Raw genomic sequence first — 11,738 nt, forward strand, 5'->3', positions numbered from 1 at the left:
ACAACAACGATCAACTGCCTACAACTTCATTTCTTGTCTTCGATTCTTTCTGTAACAATGCCAACCAAGGGAAATGATGACACTCGGATTCTATAACTTAGAGTTGTGAACGTACGAGATCCAAAGATCATAACAATATATGAGGTGAGAATTTCAATTAGTGTTTATAAATATGTAATAAAAGAGGAAAAAAAACCCTTATGTGGGATTACAACAAATTGATGCATTATTTATAACAGGATCAGCATGAAAATAAAATAATCACCACCTGTTGAGTCAACAAAATAAGTTACGAAAATTCTTCAATCAGAGGTTCATAGAACATTTTGTAGGCTTCCACGACTTCAAGGTACCACATTGCCTCTCGATCAGGAAACTTTGAAAGATCAACAATCTTGTGAACCTGAGGCAAGAATAAAATCATAAAATTAACTAACTTAAGTTCTTGTTGATGGGAGATATCAACATTCTAAGCTATTAAATAATTTTAAGTTATGAACACTGTCTTTGCTCCTACATATTAGATATGGAAAGTAATTTAGTGTTATTTACAATAAGCTATGGGGACAATAAAGCCCCCAACTCCTAAGAAAGTTAATCACCAAGTGGGACACAAAATGCTGATGAAACAAAACAGCACAGCTACAAGTTGAATATCAACAAATGAAGGTGTTGTAGAAAGAAAGGAACGGAATGAGAGGTCAAGACAGCTAAAATGCTGAAATTAAACTTGCTTCCAATTAAGAGTCAACAATCTCAAAGACAGCAATAACAATATTATTGAATACTAAAAGAAACACCTGAAAATACTGAATAATCCTTTTGGTCTCTCTTGATTGGATCAACATGTTGCTCACAAATCACCCTTTCAAAGCTACTAAGGCTCAAATATGGTCAAATATAATAACCGACAAGTACTGTTTTAGAGAAGATTTGGGAGGAGAGAAACAACAGAATTTTTCAAGCCAAATAAATTTCTTCTGAGGATGTGCTTGATCGAGTTGTTTTCCATGCTCTATTTTGGTGTGAAAATCTACTGCTGATACAAGTTCACGGTTTAAATTTCCTTGTTGCAAATTGGAGAAAATTTTTGTATACCATGTAATTATATGGGCTTCTTTTGTATCTCTTTGGATATTTCATTCCATCAATGAAATTGTTTCTTATCCCCCACCAAAGAAATGGAAAAAGAAAAAGAAAAATACTGAATAATCCACCAATATGCTTCTATGGCGTTGGCTTATCTGCTACACCCATAAGAAAAGAAAAAGAGCACGAAAAATCACACCATATGGAGAATATAGGAAACTTTACAACAAGCCACACAGAACGTAGAAACCTAAAAATTCCAAGGACAAAAGATTAAGCCAATATTCTAGATTCCAGCTTCTGTTGTCAACCCTCCCTAGCACAACGATCACCCAAAAACTAGCTGATGCCCCCTCGAAAAACTACATATAATGACCATCAAGCACAACAGCAACACGTCGTTCTTTTAAGAGGGCAACAAAGATTTAATTGATTGAATGAAATTGGCATACACAAAAATATCTCCAACACATAGTAACAGAAGTTAGGCTGTAATCTTTAAAGGGATGCATACATCTCAAAAAGAACCGATTCCATAAATTTCTTGAAAGTGGTGGAATCATCAATGTTCCAGTGTCCCAAGAAAATGCAGTTCAATAATCCAAAAACTAAGCATCAATCTCTTACTGTGCATTCCAAGACATTCTAATTCGTTAGGAAACAAATACCCCATTCATTGATATGATGAAGTGGAATACAAAAGAAATCGGATAATAATTACAAACAAACACTTCCATTGGTTAACAAGGGTAGATAATCTATAATTACAACATGGAGAAGACGATATGCTCCACGTAATCGTTAAAAGAGAATAGGGTTCTTTAAAATAGTTACGACTCTTATTGTGAAGATGCAGCCATTTCGTTCAAACTAAATATCGATAAGGATCAGCTTGTCCTTTTTGAATGGATGACCCATAAATAATAGAGAAATTCCCATCCAAAGGTGTCTTGTAAAAATCTTAATAGATGTAAAAAAAGACGAAAACCAATAATCTTCAACTAAGGAAATAAATTATGAAGTTACAATTTAATTTAGTAAATACTACATTCAACTCAAAAGAACGTCATTAGAATTACAGTGATTCTCTCTTAACAAGAAAACAAAAATCAGGGGAAATCAATTCTTCTCTACATGTCAAGCACAAGGAAGAAAAGGCGAGGAATCAGAAAGGAAAAAAGGATGAAGTCTGAATCTCACCGCAATAACGGGTGGTTCATTCGTCCGGAAGACAAAAGCGCCGACAACCATGACATACATCCCTGTATAAAACAAACAAAGAAAGAGAGAGAAACCAACTCAAAAGGCAGTAGAAGAAAAAAGAGAATGGGAAGTTTTAGGGCAAATACCGAGGATCCAAGGGCGGAGACGGAAGTCGCGAGATAGAGAGAGCTCGACGGTGCCGGTGCCGTCGTCGAGAATCAATTTAGCATTTTCTTTGTCGACGGAGACTAAATTCCCCTGCTGGTAGAAGTGTGATTAGAGAGAGAATTGTGAGAAAGGGAGAGAAGGGAAGGATGTGAAAGAGAGGACCTGAAGCCAGGCGCGTTGGAAGAGAATGCCGCCGAGAGTGGCGGCGTTGTTGGTCGGACTTTGGCGGGCGTCTTTGAGCTGCCGGCACAGAAGCTTCAACGCTGCCAAGCTGTAGTCCATATTCACTTCCCTGGTTTTGGCGCCGCTTGGAAAATTGCCCAAACTATTTTTCTTTTTCTGTTTTTTTTTTAAAAAAACTTCTAGATATTATTTTTCAAAATATTGTTTTGGTCCTTATATAGTTATATATACCTATATTTGAGTGGGTTCATTTGGTTCTTACTTCTAATTTTTCAATTTTAATCCATGAAGTTCTAATAAATCTTAAAATTACTCCATATGGTTAATAGATTGTTTGTTTTTTTTTAAAAAAAAAAGCTTTGCTCTATAAGCATTCCTTTTATAAATTGTAAAATATATTAAATTAGCCTTTTGTCGACGCTTGCAAAAGACCAATCAAATAAAATTTATAATACCAAACTAGACTACTACTACAAAGACATAACAATAGTGGCTAGTTCAGATTGATCTTTAGGGAAGTGCTAGTGTGAGTTTCATCAAGTCAATTTCCTAGTTATAATGGTAATGTGAAAGTATATTGTAATTTTGTTGTTTGTATGTCCAAGAGTATTTTGTATACCTTAACTACATAGCTACATGTAAAAAATTGTAAAATATTTGTGAATATTTTTGTAACGACCCGACTCCCTATGACTTAAACTAGGTCATTACTATAGATATGCATGCATACAATTCAAATTGACATCTCTTCATGATTTAATAAAACCAACTTATTAGCATAAAGTAATTAAATTTATTAAAACTAAATAACTGACATCCATTTGGGTACCCTTAAAACTAGAAAATTATCTTAAAAAGTTTAAAAGCAAAATCACTCAAAACTTCAACTTCAAACATTAGGCCTAAAATCTTTTAAACATAAAATCCTGAACACATGAGTGGAAGCATATGACTGGTCCCAGTGGCTCGATCATGGATTCTGCTTATCATTCTACCTTTACCTGAAAAATGAACATAAGAAATAATGAGTATAAAATACTTAATAAGTAACCCTACTACTAGCGTTAGGCTAAACATTTGTGTCCTCTAGATGCTACTTTCTAGTAGAACATTTATAAACCTCTACTTTCCATGAAATGGCCGTCTGGTGGATAATTAATCCTGCCTGCCATAGGTTAGATGTACCCACAAACCTCTAGTGGAATCCCGTAGGAGATCACAAACCTCTGATGAAGTCCCGAAAGAAATCAAAAACCTCTGGTGAAATCCCGAAGGAGATTACCACCTATTGTGAATCTCGAAGGAAATACAAACCTCTGATGAATCCTGAATGAAGCACAAACATCTGGTGAAATCCCGAAGGAGATCACCGCCTCTGGTGAATCCCGAAAGAAACACAAACCTCTGGTAGGTACATAAGTACGGATAGGGGTAATTATCACTATCAACCATAACGTGATTACCACATACCACATACCACATACATTTAGTGTGGATAGTGTGATCGTGCATGAAAATAGAAGTAAGAAAGTAAATGTAACTATCCGACTTTTACAGATCTCTAATTAGGGTCATTACCACATGCATGCAATTTTAAACCAAAACATTACGACATTGGAAGTAAAATTTGAGCAACCAAGGCAATTTCAAAACAATCTATAAAATTAATGAATAAATCATTAAATAAAACTTTGTTCAGGGTCTTCTAAAATCATAAAACAAATCTAGAAAATATTCATAAAGTATTTAATAGTACAAATAGTAAAATTTGAAGTTTAGACATTGAGACTGGCCAAAAAAAAAAAAAAAAAAAAACATAAAATCCATGAGAAAACATGTACGAAAGCATCTGTCTAGTCTTATATGGCACGATCATGGATTCCTCTTGTCATCTGCCAATGTGACCTTGCCTTTACCTAAAAACATATTATAGAAAAGGGTGAGTATAAAATACTCAGTAAGTGACACATTACTGGGCCCATTAGGTGAACTTGTTAGCCTTCCTATAGAGACATAGGTGTATTTCACGTATCATAGGCATAGACATAGACATAAGGGGTGAGCCTAAAGACACAGGCATAAGGATTCCTCTTTTTTTGTGCATATAATACTCGTACATCCCATTAATGTGAAAATATATTGTAATTTTGTTGTTTGTATGACCACGAGTATTTTGTATACCTTAACTACACAGCTACATCTAAAAAATTGTAAAATATTTATGAAGGTTTTTGTAACGACCCGACTCCCTATGACTAAAACTAGGCCGTTACTATAGACATGCATACATACAATTTAAATTGACATCTCTTCATGATTTAATAAAACCAAATTATTAGCATAAAGTAATTAACTTTATTAAAACTAAATAACTGACATCCATTTGGGTACCCTTAAAACTATAAAATAAACTAGAAAATTATCTTAAAAAGTTTAAAAGAAAAATCACTCAAAACTTCCAGTTCAAACATTAGGCCTAAAAAATTTTAAACATAAAATCCTGAAAATATGAGTGGAAGCATATGACTGGTCCCAGTGGCTCGATCACGGATTCCACTTATCATTCACTGGTGTGTTCTTACCCTTACCTAAAAAATGAACATAAGAAAGAATGAGTGTAACATACTCAGTAAGTAACCCCACTACCGGGGTCAGGCTAAGCATCTATGTCCCTCTAGATGCCACTCTCTAGTGGAACATTCATAAACCTCTACTTCCATGGGATGATCATCTGGTGGATAATTAAACCCGCCTACCGTAGGTTAGATGTACCCATAAACCTCTAGTGGAATCTCGTATTAGATCACAAACCTCTGATGAAGTCCCGAAGGAAATCACAAATCTCTGATGAAATCCTGAAGGAGATCACCACCTCTTGTAAATCTCGAAGGAAACACAAACCTTTGATGAATCTCGAATGAAGCACAAACCTTTGGTGAAATCCTGAAGGAGATCACTGCCTCTGGTGAATCCCGAAGGAAACCCAAACTTTTGGTAGGTGCATAACTATGGATAGGGGTAATTATCACTATCAACCATAACGTGCATCATAAAACATAGTCCCATAAACATGCAAATTAAATCATACACACACAACCTCTTAGCAAATCATATAAGAATTTTAATCCATGCTTATACTCATATCATACTTCAAACACAATATACTTTCTCTTTTTAGAATTGTGTAAGTCTAATGAGCACTACATCCACACATGCACTAAAGACAGAGAAATAGGGGGGAAGGGAGTTACAACTCCCTCCCAAAAGAATTTTCAAAATAAATTAAAATAATTTAGTATATAGATATATGATAACTACCTTATCATATAATATATATTAAACTAAATGTTATATCTAATATAGCACATAACCTATAGTTTTCATTCTCTCAACAATGCATGATATTTAATATAAATCATATTTATATTAAACTTAATTACATGAATCCAATTCACATAATTAATATTTGAATCAAATTCAAATATTTATTTCCTTTCAAATAATGTATCAAACGCATTATCGTAATTATATTATATATAATTAAGTAAAATTAATTATATCACATATAATTAATTCTCTCAATTAATTTGAACAATTCAAATTAATCCAAAATCGATTCTCATTTAATCCTTGTTGAGCTAAAAAGGGGACTTCATGGACCTGTAGATTGAAGCTCCAATCGTATTTGAAAAATTAATTAAACTTTTTAATTAAATTATTCAATATCCATTAACTGTTGGGCACTCCACTAAAGACCGAAAACTGAACTCTTCGCACTACAGATATATTTCTATGTCCATTGGATATAAACAGTCAACAGTGCGATGACCCTTCACAAATTGCTCGTAAGTACAGCTAGGCCAAAATTACCATTTTGTCCCTGTAGTTACATCTAACTTCTCAAGTACCTTTGATCCCTTTAATGAACAATAAATCATAGTCCAACTATGACTAAACCCTTCTAGGGCCAAGAGAGGGTGTGGTGTCACATTGTTCAAGCCATGGAATTAGTCCTTAAGGGAGCAATTTATCTACTTACCCTAACCTCAGGGAAGGAGTGAATTCCGTCTTGTGTAATTGTGTTCCTAGCTCCCCAATCAAACGAATCCCCAAAATGGTAAGCTTGTTGAGTCAGCGATATGGCTACTCTCACCCATACAAATCAAAGGACCGCCCTCATAGGCAGGAGTTCACACCTCACTCAGGATTCAGGTCATGTCACCTATGGTCATCCTGGTGAAATGTAAGTCTCTATTATGAACGGTATGGTGAGACTAGTTGTTTCGTAGTCTGGTCTTATACAAACTAATTTGTATAGAATACCTTCGCTCACATGTCTCCACATGAATGGTCAGAATTAGACCATTTGTAGCACTTTACAACAATTGTAACATCTACAAAGCATGTCGTACTCATAGTGTCATCAAGATAAGGTATCCAAACTTATCCATCTACTACAAACCATTTAGATGATCACTTAAACTTGATCCACCTGTATGTCTCTACATACATGTTTAAGCTATAGAAGATAACCTTGGATTTTAATATATTGGTTTGTGGGTTTAATACTACTAAATGTCAAATAAAACATCCTACTTTATTAAATAAATAAAATGCTTGTACAATACAATTACAAACTACAAAACCCTACGAGATTTAGGGCATCAATCCCAACATGTAGTATATGGCTAAGATTGGATGTCTTATCCTGCTGATACTACTGATACGACCCACTTTGTAATTGTTACAAAAGTTGTAAAGTGTTACAAACGATTGGATCCTAATCATTCATGTGAAGACATGTGAGTGAAAGTATCCTATACAAAGAGTTTGTATAAGACCAGACCGCGAAATGATTAATTTCCCTTTATAACACCATTGATTGAGTGGATTATTATTTCATAGGATGGCCATAGGTGACTTGACCTTAATCCTAAGTGAGTTATGAACTCATGTCTATGAGGGCAGTCATTTGATCTGTATGGGTGAGAGTGGCTAGATTCCCGACTCAATAAGCTTACCATTTTGGAGATTTGTCCGAGTAGGGAGTTGGGAGCATAACTACACAAGATGAAATTCACTTCTTCCCATCTTTAAGGTAAGTAGATGAATTTCTCCCTTAAGTGTTGACTCCGGGTCTTGAACAATAGGGCCCCTTCCTCTCATTAGTCCGAGAGGTTTTTTTCTATGGTAGAACCATAAACAGGTTGTTCATTAGAGAATTTGTGGGACTTAAGAAATTAGATATAATTACAGGAGTAAAACGGTAATTTGACCCAACTATAATTACGAGCGATTCGTGAAGGGTTGATTTACTATAGATTGGTTATATCCATGGACACATAAATCTATCTATAATGCAAAGAGTGTAGCTGCGAGTCTTTAATGGAGTGACCTGCAGTTAATGTATGTTGATTAATTAATTAAAGAGTTTAATTAATTAATCTCATATCATTGAAGCTTCTAATCTATAGGTCTATAAGGTCCACTTGATAGCTCATCAAAAGTAAAAATGAGAATCAATTAATTTTGGATCAATTTGAATTATTCAAATTAAATAAGGAAATTAATTGTATAAGATACAATTGATATAATATATATAGATACATTATAATATAAAGTTAATTTTGAATAAGATTCAAAATTATACTTTATTATATGAGAGATATAAATATTTGAATAAGATTCAAATATTATTTATATGAATGAGATTCATATAAAACTATAAATTAAAATTAATATGTATTAATTCATATTAAAACTTTAAGTTATATGAGAGAATAGTGTATTTGAATAAGAGTCAAATATTAAATAACGTTAATAAGATTCATATTAAAACTATAAGATAAATTTAATATGAATGAGATTCATTTTAAAACTAAAGTATATGAGAGGAAACACATTTTAATATGATTTAAATGTGACATTAATTAATATTTATTTAATTAAATTAATTAAATAAGATTTAATTAAATTTAATTTAATATTAAAAGTTAACTCCCCAATTAGCAAGGGAGTTAATGTGAGATTGAGGGGAGTTAACTCCCCTCTCAGTGCTTTTCATCGAAGGGAGTTCCATGTGTTTGAGAAGATGAAGAATCACTTTCAATTTCCTCTCAACAAATCTAACTCTCTCCATCTCTCAATTTTTTTTTAAAATTTTTTTTTCTTTATCAAAATTGAAGAGCCAACAACTCCTTCAATTCTCATTCTAGAGAATAGCAAGGAAGGCCAAGTGGTGATTTTTTGCAATTCGTTGAGTTCAAGGGAGAAGTCAGTGTAGAGGAGTTTATGGCTGCTCATGAGTTGCAGAGAGAAATTGCTTGAAGATTGTCTTTAAGGGTAAGTATGTTAGTCCTCTCTCCTTGTTAAGAGGATATTTTTTTTTTTTTTTTTTTTTTTTTTTTTTTTTTTTTTCCTTCATATCCTTTTTTTTTTCCTGTTCTTCATTTATTTTCAAAACGAATTTCAAAAGCATGCTGCGCTTCCCCCAAGGAGTTTGATTCCTTCAGTTTTAACTCAAAGAGTTTGTATTACTATTTTTTCATCAATTATTCATTCATTTCTTGTTGTTTTTACGTTCCTTTGTTTTTTACTCTTTGAACTTGACACTTGTAACTCATGTTTTGGCATCAATGAAGTTTATTTATTATTCTCTAGTTACGGGCTAATTTTATAATCGATTCAGTCATGTGGATGCCTTAAGACAATATAACTTGAGTTAATGTTATCACATCACTTCACCTTATCCTTTCTATTTCATTTGTTGAGTAAAGTGAAATCTTGTTAAGTTGAACCACTAACCATTTAGTTTAGCATATTAGTCGAGTGTTAATATTGAGAAGGTTAAGATGAAAGTGGATTTCACAAAAGGGAATATTGGACTAAGGACTTATATATAGGTTGTCATGTAACCTTAGACATAAGATACACCATAGGACTTAGAAACTGTATGCATTGATCTACAAAAATTGGATTACAAGACGTTTTTGCAGTGTCAAGTAATAGTATACCTGACACTTTTGAAAACTTCGAGTAATCCGTCACGTTATATGTTTCCTGATATAATTTCCATGTCAAGAAAGATAATACACTTGACACTGGTGATATGTCAAGTTAATTTATTCTTTACATGGATTCCGTATCATAAATGATTACTATTGATATATATATTTTTTCACATATATTGTTATCTTAACATGAAATGATGGACAAGTTATTTAATTCTGGACACATTTTCATTGTAATCTATGCTTTTTTTTCTTTTCAAATTACACATACCAAATTTCCATTTCTCATTTGCTGCATTACATGTATTCCAATAAGACAATTTCAACAACTAAAATAAACAATTGCACATTTGAGGTTTATATATTAACCAAATATATCCAACTAGCAGTTCCATTCTTCTATTACCTTTAATATATATGAGTGATTCCAACATTTACAATAATACAAACTCTATCAACCCTAACCCAATAGGATAATTCCAAAATTACAAGATCAATTCAAATGTACTGATCCAAAAATCACTAGACTACAATTCTATCCCCCACCACACATTGTTTTCAAGTATATAATCTATAATGGCTATGAACAAAGTATTTACACAAAAAAAATTTTGGACATTCCCATGTAGCCATACACAAAATTTACAGAAACAATTCCACATATGTCCATCAGATATAACGACCTAAAAATTCAGCTTACTCCACTTGTACTTCATCTAATTCAAGTTGCGAGTACGAGCTCCTCGTATCAATCTATAAAAAAATCAAATATACATTTTATGAAAAATAAAAATTGGTCATATTACACTATTTATAATGTTATAATATAAGTAGTTTAAAATATATTGTATATGTGATAATATTCTTGTCTTTAGTCACGATTTCTTGCATATATCTCATAACATAATATCCACATTCAACAATTCCCATTTGTAAAGGACACTATAGTACAAACCTAATAATACAATTTTTGAAATGCTCTTATACTTGCCTTTACTGCTTTCCATAATGTGGTTTTTGAGTCTTTTTTAAATTCTTTTGAGACTGAAAAATCATCATTATCCTACATTTGCCAAAGAGTATAGTATAATATTCAAAAAATGAAATAAACTTCACAAAAAAAAAAAAAAAAAAACAGAAGACACAAACAAGATTAGTTTACATGTTCTCAATGAGTCAAGATAATATACCACATCATCATACACATTAAAACAATTAATGACCAGTGATCACTAAATAAAATACAAAAGTAATTAGTATTTTTGCTACTATTGGAAATTTGAATTGAGTAAAATTCTACTTACCCTGGATTATAAGGAGCAATATCTAATTGATTTTTCTTTTGTTATTTGTTTTCCTCTTTGAAAATCAAGATATTTAGTTTTTTCAAATACAACCTCTTCGGACAAAGGTTCAGGAATACTTGCCAAAGTTCTCTCTAACCATCAAATAGTATCTTTTGGCGTCGAAAAGGATGATTGTGTGTTAGAAATTTTCGATGTCCAAGGTGTGCCTTGTTTTTTTTTTTTTTTTTTTTTTTTTTTTCCATATTTCAATCTTATTAAAGATGTGTTATCTCCATAAATTAGACATGCCTTATGCCTTTGACACTACATTCACTAAGGTTTCCATATGCTAGAAGATCATTGATCGTCAACAATAGAATTGTTCTTATGTTGAATAGTTCCTCTTGATAAGCATCATAACATTGCACAACACTTTCCCACAGAAGTTTTAAATAATTAATCAATGGTTCTAAGTATATCCCAATGTCTGGTTGCTTTGGATCTGAAATCAATATTGTTAACATCATAAACTTTCTTTTCATAGACAACCATGAGTGAAGATTATAAATGACCATCACAATTGGCCAACAACTACACTTAGAGCTCATATCACTATGTGGATTTATTCTATCTGTTGACAATGCAGAACGAAGATTCCTAAGTTCAGAATTAAAGTCTGATCACATGGTGTCTACTAACTTCCAAGCTGGGGAATCTTCAGGGTGATTAATTTATCATCCATTTCTCTTTCATTAGCATGCCAAGTCAAGTTTTTAGCACACTCAACATTTCTAAACAT

At 32.6% G+C, this 11,738-nt stretch overlaps 1 protein-coding gene across 1 annotated transcript; it reads right to left on the bottom strand.

Moving 5' to 3' along the window:
- Window positions 1–112: 112 nt before the first annotated feature.
- Window positions 113–2,829, bottom strand: LOC120082820. The gene is made up of 4 exons (XM_039038148.1): window positions 2,623–2,829; window positions 2,439–2,550; window positions 2,290–2,351; window positions 113–403 (listed from the first exon to the last, which is right to left on the bottom strand). The coding sequence occupies exons 1-4, from the start codon at window positions 2,740–2,742 to the stop codon at window positions 290–292; spliced, it is 408 nt and encodes a 135-aa protein (XP_038894076.1). The 5' UTR covers window positions 2,743–2,829; the 3' UTR covers window positions 113–289.
- Window positions 2,830–11,738: the final 8,909 nt, after the last annotated feature.

This window comes from Benincasa hispida, chromosome 8, assembly GCF_009727055.1.
Source record: "Benincasa hispida cultivar B227 chromosome 8, ASM972705v1, whole genome shotgun sequence".
NCBI lineage: Eukaryota > Viridiplantae > Streptophyta > Magnoliopsida > Cucurbitales > Cucurbitaceae > Benincasa > Benincasa hispida.

What these genes read in the sequence shown, in the direction of transcription:
- LOC120082820 (XM_039038148.1), bottom strand. Translation starts at nt 2,742, where the DNA reads ATGGACTACAGCTTGGCAGCGTTGAAGCTTCTGTGCCGGCAGCTCAAA. An exon ending in TCTCCGCCCTTGGATCCTCG is followed by an intron (nt 2,352 to 2,438) that starts GTATTTGCCCTA and finishes TGTTTTATACAG; the next exon opens with GGATGTATGTCATGGTTGTC. An exon ending in ATGAACCACCCGTTATTGCG is followed by an intron (nt 404 to 2,289) that starts GTGAGATTCAGA and finishes TTCTTGCCTCAG; the next exon opens with GTTCACAAGATTGTTGATCT.